General features: G+C 30.9%; 1 protein-coding gene across 1 annotated transcript; it reads left to right on the forward strand.

Annotated features, from left to right (window-relative positions):
• The first annotated feature begins 1,200 nt into the window (after positions 1-1,200).
• Positions 1,201-1,614, forward strand: LOC110892437 (auxin-responsive protein SAUR21). The gene has a single exon (XM_022139601.1). It carries the CDS (start codon positions 1,201-1,203, stop codon positions 1,612-1,614), a length of 414 nt encoding a protein of 137 aa, XP_021995293.1.
• The last annotated feature ends 8,550 nt before the right edge of the window (positions 1,615-10,164 follow it).

The following is a 10,164-nucleotide window of genomic DNA, read 5'->3' on the forward strand; positions in this document are numbered from 1 at the left end:
AATTGCAACTTTGCAAGATTTTTTTTTCTCGTTTTAAATTTTGATTTTTCACATTTAAATTTCGGCTTCCACAAATTTAAATTTGTAAGTTCTTTTATATTTTCCTTCTCATTTAATCACTTACATAAAATTTTTTACATGTTGTCTTGTTTAAATTTGTAGGTTTTCTATTTCTCATTTAACCTTTTATACAATATAAATTTAAAGAACTCAATATCTATATTTATTTCTATTTTTTTTATTTGTTTGAATAGGTTTGTATTATCAAACTAATTTGGATATATTTATACATGTTAATGTTAGGTGTATTAATTTATTTGTACCATAAAACTAGGATTTATTGTTTTAATTCATACTAATTTGAGTTGTACATTCATTCTATGAACATGGATAATTATGATATTTTGAAATATAGAGAACAATCGGTATGGACTATAAATACTTGATCGAGAGCGTTACTTCCAAATTTTTTTAGTGCGAACAGGGCCTAAATTTTTTATCTCGCACATGACCAAAATATTTTTTGTGATTTTCGGAGACGCCCATGTTCTTACGTATGACTCGATTGTTGGATTACTATATCTATCAAAAAGCATGTTTTTTACCAACGCACAAAATAATATTTTGTTGGGTACAATCAAAACAAATTTCATTCACACATTTGGTTCTCACAAATAACATATATCTTTTAGAGCCTCTTAATTAAATAAACCAAAAAAAAAAAAAATACTTCAACTTCCAAGTCCCTAAATCTCTTCTTCACCAATAAGGGCGATAAGTTAATTACAATTTCAACTTAAAAGGGTGTTTGAGATTACGTTTTGAAGTGATTATTTGAAGAAGCATGTACCTACATGTATTTTCGAAACACAAAATTTATTTTGAAAACGCAACACCAAACTCCCCCTAAAATATAAACGGCCCCTCTAATAACTTTGAGACAAAATACTAAACAATATCATATTAAACAACAATAATATTATATCATATTACAAAATTTTAAAAACAAAAAAACAAAAAACTATTATCCGCCCTTTTTGGGTACGCCAATGGCCATGAGGTCTAAATACACCCTCATGTGAACCAATATTCCACTTGCCCCTAAAATCCAACAATCCTTTCACTCAAATCACAACCCACACCTTCTTCTTTATCCTATTAAACTTGTACTACTTACTACATTACAACTAACTACTTGCTATGAAGACGGGCAACAAGATCAACCAGATTGTCCGTCTCAAGCAAGTAGTCCAACGCTGGCGTCGCCGCATCCCCTCATCCGGGTCCCTAGCCGTCTACGTAGGCCCCGAACACAAGCGCTTCGTCATCCCCACCCGCTTCCTCAACCTCCCGGTATTCGTCTCGTTGCTTAACAAAGCTGAAGAAGAATTCGGGTTCCAGACCACTGGAGGCCTTGTTATTCCATGCGACGTCGTTTTTTTTAAAAAGTTGGTGGATGTTTTGGAAAGAGATGAACGTGGATTTGGTACGTTGGATTTGGATGAGTTTGTGGAAATGTTCTCTGATCTCACCGTTGATTCCGGTTCTTGTAAAAATGCTACAATTTCAGATTCTCGTATCTTTACTCCTTTGTTGCAGAAAACTAAGGTTTGATTGGTTCGGTTTTTTACTTCGAGATCTGGAAAAAAATGGCTCAAGCTGTGATTGTTTTTTATTTTTATTTTTATTTTTGGATGTTGGATCATCCATGAACCTGATTTTTTTGATTAAATAGGTTCAAATGAGATGATGGTTAAGAGGTTATGATCTAACCCAATTTTAGGGTGTTAAGGTTTTTTTTTTTTTTTTTTTTTTTTTTTTTTTTTTTTTAATTATGGGGAAAGAACATGTTTCGCCAGTTGTGGTAATGATTTTGTACATAATTTCAAGGATGTTGATGATATATCCAGAGGGGTTTTTATGTTTTTTTAGCTTTAATTAAATTGAACTTTATATTTCTATCTTATTTCAGAATAATTATTATGATAAATACAGAGTTAATTTATTTTTGTTAGGAGCGCTATTGGTACTAAAGGGCTTGTAGCCTAAGGTGCGGAGATAAAATGACCCGAGATTGAGGATTGATTTTATATTAATTGATAATCGTTATCTTCCATCTTTATTCACAACGCCATCGAACCGGAGGCAAAAAACAACGAAACTACAAGAAACCAAAATTACACCAAGTATCCCAACTAACTATATTCTCCTTAGATATGTTTTTATACCACAAGAAACTCAAAGATTTAATGTCTTGAAAAATGTTCTCCGCCTTCACTTCCATGTCCTCAAAACGCATCTTATATTTAGTGTTAATGATTTTTTTAGAGTAAATATGATTATATTAAGTTTGTGGGTGGAGATAAAATAGGAAGTTTATTTCGCTAGGAATGATAGGAAGCAATCATAACCGTCCAATTGCACAATCTACGGTCTAGATCAAAATCAAATTAAAAACTGTCATTTAAACACGCTCTCCGGGGTTTCAGGGGTATTATCGTCAAAATCCAAAATAACCGCCGTTGAATATACACAGAAATCCTTCGAAAAAAAGTGCATTACGTTTTACACTTCCATTGAACGATCAAACACACAAAGAAATTTGAGAAAATCATACTCCATTTGAACTTCATGGCGTCGTCGAGAGATAATTTGAAGGTTTACATTCGAGTTACTCAAAAGAAATCCGTCGCTGAAAACCCTAAATCATCAAAGAAGCAAAAAACATCATTAGCAGAAGAGAACATAGATGAACAAGAAAATATTAGCCGAAAATCACCAATGAAACAACAAAGAACTAGAAACCGAAAAGATATTTCAGAAAATGGTAATTTTATCTATTTTTGCTCTTTAACTGAATTCAAATTACGTTTTATGAAGTACAGTAGACCTAATATATGATATCCGTTCCGAAAAATAGTTAATGAGTTATATCTTCCCCTATCTTAACATTTTTGTTAGTAGAAACTACATTGCGTTTTATGCTAACACTATGATCTAAGATGCTAATGCTTCTTATGTGATTTATATATTGTGAATTAATGCGTTTTACCTTAATAAAGTTGCAGAAACAAAGAGATTATTATTATGAGAATTGTAATCGAATTTTAGAACATTGCATTTTATCTTTGAATTTGTTGAGATACATATGTTGTTAAATATTGCCTGTTAAATAATATGATTTAAAGTATTGCGTTTTATCTAAAACATGGGAATCACTGCTTTTTATCTTTATAGTGTTAGCTAATTCGATTTATCATAAATTTGTTAATTGACATTGTTAACTAATGCGTTTTATATTAATTTATCATAAAAAACAAAATGAGATTATGTAATGTTAATTTGCTGTGTTAAATAATATGATTTAAAGTATTGCGTTTTATCTAAAACATGGGAATCACTGCTTTTTATCTTTATAGTGTTAGTTAATGCGTTTTATCATAAATTTGTTAATTGACATTGTTTTCATTATTCTATTTGAAGTTAAAAAACAAGAGGAAAAACAAAAAAGGAGAAGAAAGAAAGTGGTGATAGAATCATCAGAAGAGACAGTTTCTGATTCCAATGATAAAAAATCTAGTCGAGCTATTGTTCTGCATACTTCCGAACAACAAGTAAATTCAGGTAACATAAAACGCATTTAACAAAAATTCAAGAAAAAAATATATGTTTTTAACACAATTCAATGTGTCAGATGATGATTTTGTTGATCCACAACCAAGAGTTAACCCGACAAAAAATCAAAAGAAGGAAAAGGCAGAATCAAAACCAAAGAGATCACAGAGGAAAGATAAAACAAAAGAACAACCAGAACAACAACCATATTATGATTACGACGGAAAAAAAATCAACATAAAATGTGCAGTCAATAATCTAAAAGATTATATTGAAAGTTTGTCAAAAGAGCAAAGGGATACTGTTAGAGAAATAGGGTTTGAGAGCATACTAAAATTCAATCTGCATTCAGTTCCACGCAAATTTGGATATTGGCTGGTAAAAAACTTTGATGCTGAAAATGATGAGATAAATACCGGAGATGAAAAGATTAAGATCACAGCTGAATTTATCCAAAAGGTACTTCAAATACCAAATGGAAAAACAGAGATTAAGGAAAAATTGAGACCAAAAGACACTGATCTTATAATTAAATTCTGGCGCGGTCAATTCAGCAAAGATATATCGAAGAGAATGTATGCGCACAACTTGATTGGTTATTTACAATCAAGAAATGAGTTTGGAAGATTGTTCAAACTAAATTTCTTGGTTATATTTTTTACAATCATGGCAGAGGCAATGCAAAGTAGTAATGTTAATCAAAGATTCTTGCCATCAATGAAAAGTGACAAAAAAACCCAGGATTTTAATTGGTGTGAATATATTCTGTCGGTTTTAAAGCGTACAAGAAGACAATGGCCTGGAAATGAGAAGCTCTTCAATGGACCTATTGCATTGTTAGCGGTATGAAATCTGATCTTTCACTATTGCTGCATATTTGCTGAATGCTTGTTTAGGCTGCTTGTTTATATTCATTGTTTGTTTAAAATTTTACTTTATAAAACGCAATTTATATTATAAAACCCAATGATCTTTCATTTTTGTTTCTTTATATTCTTTATTTGTTAAAACTTCTTTTCTATTGTAAAACGCAATATTTTTCTAAAACGCAATATATTTCTAAAACATTAGTTTTGTAAGTTATTTACAATGATTTATACTTTAAAACTCATCAAAATTTGAATTGATTATATTTCTAAAACGCAATGATTCATACAGATACTATATGCTTACAAAAAACAAGGATTTGACGATGCTGAAAACACTGAAGTGTTCTCTCTTGATAAAATTGACTCTACAACATTACAAGAATTTGAAGATGAATTGGAAATTGCTGCGCAAAATGAGGGGAGATGTCTTGTGATGGAAAAGAAAAAAAGAAACAAAAATGAAAAGAAAAAAGTCAAAAAGACTAAGCAAAAAAAGAAAGATGAAAAGGATGAATTTTATGTTTATCCAACTGAATCCGAGAATGAAAATGAAGAAATTTTTGAAAATGAATCTGAAGAAAATGATGAAGACGATGCTGAAGAACAACCAATCACCTTACTTAAAGCTGCAACAGACTGGATTGATCAAGAAAATCAAGAAATTGTTCAAAACAGCCCAAATAAAACCAACGAAACTGAGAAAACACCAACAGAAAGTGGAGGTTCATGGGGGCAATTCTTCATTAAACCATCAATAGGAAATAAAGATAAAATGTGGGTAGACAGTCAAAGCCGACTGCGTAATTTCATGCCATCACAAAATCAAAGTGAAGGTCTTTCTGACATTCATTCAACAAAAACTGGCGATGAAAATGTGAAGAACATTGAAGATAAAAAATCAAATGAAGAATATCTTGTGAATGTTTTGGATGATCATATAAAAGGATTTGAAGAAATTTTTGAAAAAATCCAATCACGTGTAGATGAGATTGTCGAAGAATATCCAAACAGTGAGGCTCTTCATAACAAAGTAAACGAATGGGTGTCATTGATTGAAAAATTAAACCATCAAGCAAAAAAGCACAAGAAAGTTGATATTGATTCAAATACAATGGAAACACCATCAAGATTCCTAAATTTGAGCCAAAATGATGAAACTGAAAATCAAATCATTTCAACTCCATTGATTATAAAATGCAATGATGATGATGATGCAAAACACAATGAGTGTAACACAGCTGTAGTCCAGTCCTCCATTCCGGAAAAAAACAGTAACAATGACCCTGCATCTATTCTGCAAACACACATGGAAAAACCTTCAATGGAACAATCATCACTTAGCGAAGAAACTCCATCATTAATGTTGGAGATGATCAAAAGGACAGATGAAGAAGAAAAAAAATCAAATCAAAAGAAAATTCAGGATAATGAGGTACAAACCGAAATTCAAGCGGAATCTGAAAATAGATCAATCGAAAAAGAAGTTCAAATTACTGGAATACAAACAATGTTTGAGAGAATTGAAGAACAGGATAATACTGAAAAGCAAATCAGTTATCTAATTCAAAACACTTCATTCCTCAACCCACAAGAAGATCCGTATAAAACACCTGCAAAATCAGTTCATCAAGAGCAAACAACAACAGATATAAGCAAAACAAAAGAAATAATAACAAAGATGGTACGACCTGATCGAGAGAAAAATATACCAGAAGTATTTTGTTCACCGTACCATCTAAGACAAGTAGCAATGAAGGAAGCAAGAACGGCACACGAAAACAACATATCGGGATACGCTTTCCATGCAGAAGGAGAAATGATGTAAAACTTCATTTATATAGACTAAAACAAAAATAAAAAAATTATAATTTATTATTATTATTTTTTTTTGCAGGGATACTCTCTTCGAAATCAAAGAACATGTATTTCTATATAGATATGCTGTTGAAACAATGAGGCCAGGATTGGAAATCACCGGAGAAGTAATCAATTGTTGGTCTTATATTTTGAATGAAGAAGAAAAAAGAAGATCAAAAGACAACAAAACTCCAAGATTTTTCTGTACTATTCGAATGCTGGTATGATATATAAAACTCAATTCTTCTGTTTTCGTATAATGAAGTATTTTGAAGTTTGATTGAATGAAGTTTTATAATTTATTTCTTTAATAAAACGCAATGCTTAATGTTTGATTGAATGAAAGAATGAAGTTTTATAGAACGCAGCTTAATGTTTTATTACCTTCATAAAACGCAGCTGTATATTTATTAACTTCATAAAACGCAATAATATGTTAATTTGTTTAATTTTACGCAGACTTTTCCATTGAATGATAAGGAAGAAACAAATAAAGATAAGATGATAGAAGCATTCACAATGAACATATAAAAAATTCTTCAAGGTGCAAAGCTAAAAAGCATAAAGGATTTTAAAATTATCCTTGTCCCGATTCTCCATATACAGCATTTCTTTGTGATCTCCTTCAATCTTGAAGAGAATCAAATATTCATCATTGACAACAGTGCCAAAGAAGAAACAAATGAAGCTAAATATGGGAATGTGCCTGAAAATACAGTAAGTATTATTACTTATACTTTTAAAATACATATATCAACCACCTAATCTTTTTGTTTTGTTTTTTTTTTTCTGTAGAGGAATGCTTTGGCAGCTTACCTTAAATCTGTTGGACATGAAAAAGCAGATGATATAAAGAAAATAACCCCTGTTAGAATGCAGATGAAATGGAGGACACAATACAATGGAATTGACTGTGGTATATTCACCATGCGTCATATGGAATGTTATCATGGAGAACCAGTCGAAAAATGGGATTGTGGGTTTAACGTGGAGTATGAAGAACCTGCAAGGGGTAAAAACAAAAAACAAGTCAACAAGCAGACCGCACAACTTGAAGATTTAAGAAGGAAGTTCATCGCGAAGATATTATTGCATGAAATCAACGAACAAAGAAATTATGTTATTGAGGACTCAAAGAAGTTTCGAGACCTCAGTGCGAAACTTAAAAAACAATCCTATGACACTAGTTTAGATAGGATTAAAGACAGGCTTTCTAATGCTGGTTTACTTTGATTTTGAGATGCTACTTATTTTCAAAACGCAATGTTTTGATTTTGATCTTGCTAGTTAGTTTGATTTAGAAATGCTACTTATTATAAAACGCAATGTTTTCATATAACACAATATTTTGATGAATGCACTTATTTGTTTGTTATTTTATAACGCAATATGTATCCTTTAAAATTATTTAAACATTAATTTGAAAAATATTTATAAAATATATATACAATTTATAAAACGAATCATTTTTAAAGTATGCTATAACTCAACATTGTCAATTTTAATTTTAATATGTTTTGATTATAAAACGCAATGTTTTTCTAATTATTCATCACCAAACATATAACGCAATATAATTTATAACGCAATGCTTTTTTTAAATTTTTTATAACACAAAAAACATAATTACAATAAGAACAATAAAAAAAAATAATATATTATAATCTTCTTAAACGAAATGCTATAAAAAATAAAATAATATACAAAGAAAAGCCTTAAAAATACTGTGTATGATAGAAATTTATACAGTTGATTAGACCAAAAGCCTTAAAATGCCTTAAAAAGCCTTTTGGATTCCTGATAGCCAATACTGTGTATGATTGAACATTCAATTCAAAGAAAAAAAAAATAATCATTTTTATTATTAAAAACACAGTTGATTCAAATTCCTCTAGCAATATATAAGAACATAAACCCTAAACTATTTTCACATTGCTCTCATCATACACCAAAAATACACCAAATACCCAACACACACAAACCCTAAAAATGGCTAATGCACAACTATTAGTTTGGTGGGTTGAAAGAGGCAATTTCGTTCTTCAATTCCTTGATGGAAAAAAAATAAAATACCATTCCGTTGCTTCTGTTCTTCATAACTGCAATGAAGATGTTTTGAAAAAAATGAACGAAATAGGTATACCACCTTCTTGTTACACAAATCAATCAGCCGCACTGTTCAGAATTCTACACAAGAGATATGGTGATCCGAATCAAACTGCACCTGAAGATGCCCAGGTTACATCTTGGGAGTTCATTGAGGAAACTTTCAAAGTTTCAGTGACTTGGGACGATGGTGAAGTGGAGATGTATGACCCAAAGGACGTATCTACCAATGAGGATTTAGGGTTTTTGAAGCAGTTATCTGAAATACCAATCATCAACAACTCTGGTAGCAAATTTGCAGAGAAGCTCCAAAACGCAGTAGTCTCACAGGTTGAACTTTGGGTTGAATCTGAAAGTGATGAGGAAATCCCTGATGGAAGCTTAGGGTTCTCATCCGATGAAGAAACAAACTTTGATCCATGAAGCTGATAATGCTAGTAATTTTTCTCTAATTATGTGTTTTGAAAACATCATGTTTGTGGGTTTAAAAACTATCATCATCTATATAACGCAATGTTTATTATATCCACTTGCATTTCTTGTTTAATTTTGTGTATGATCTGTGTGATATTAAAACGCAATAAATCAACAAATACCATTTAAAGTATATTGTATTGTTCTATGTATAAAACGGAATAACCAAAAAAAGCTGATAAGTGATTTGGAAATACCAAGTATATGGTAAAGATCAAATATATTGTTGTTATCATAAAACGCAATTAACCAAAACATCATAAAACGCAATGACAAATATTTTTTACTTATTGATATCTGATTTTGAAAGAATTTGTATACATAATTACACTCCATTGCTAGAACCTATAGCATTAGAAGAAACCTTATCTTTACACGTTCGACTGTTATGTCCTTTTCCACCACAAACACGGCACGATTTCTGGATCTTTGATGATTTTTGAATTGCAATCTCACGATTAGACTTGATCCTTTTTTGTACACCGCATCCTTTCGTCCTTATTTTGATGGGGACACGAATCATAGAATCAGATTTCTCTATGTTCCCTCCAATATCAGCAAATCTTTCTTTGCGAGTAGGAGGCGGTGCAGCAACCATAACCTCATCCGCTTTATCAATATAACTTTTAATATGATCCCTGTAACGACACAATTCATCTAAATCGCCAACCAGCCTATTAACCACGTACTCATTTGCAAGAACAATCTCTCTATAAACTTTATCAATCTCACTATTCCTACCAATTTCATCAAATCGAATATTGGAATGATTTGATCCCATTGAAACGACATCTCTCGTCCATCTTCTATGAACATATCTTCTAGGAAACTCACTAATATCCTCATACCGTAATACGTAAAATATATGGCGGCACAATATACCAAATTGTTCAAACCGTTTGCAAGAACAATTTATACTTAAACCATCTTCTTCTTTGCTGTATTGCACCTGTAAATAAGATTAAAAAGATATATAAAATTAATGAAATGTAATATAAAACGCAATGAATAATAAATATAATACAGATATAACCATAAGATCATATAATGTTAAAACGCAATTAAAGATGAAATATAAAACGCAATAGATATTTAAACAATATAAATTTAAAAAATTACCTTGAAAAAAGATGTGCATGGCTGTCTGAAATCCTTTATTTCAAAATATTGAAAATCACCCACAGTATCAACAGACTTTGACATACACTTTGTAACAGCAGCATCAATTTCAATTTGAATATCC

This window comes from Helianthus annuus, chromosome 12 (genome assembly GCF_002127325.2).
Source record: "Helianthus annuus cultivar XRQ/B chromosome 12, HanXRQr2.0-SUNRISE, whole genome shotgun sequence".
Lineage (NCBI taxonomy): Eukaryota > Viridiplantae > Streptophyta > Magnoliopsida > Asterales > Asteraceae > Helianthus > Helianthus annuus.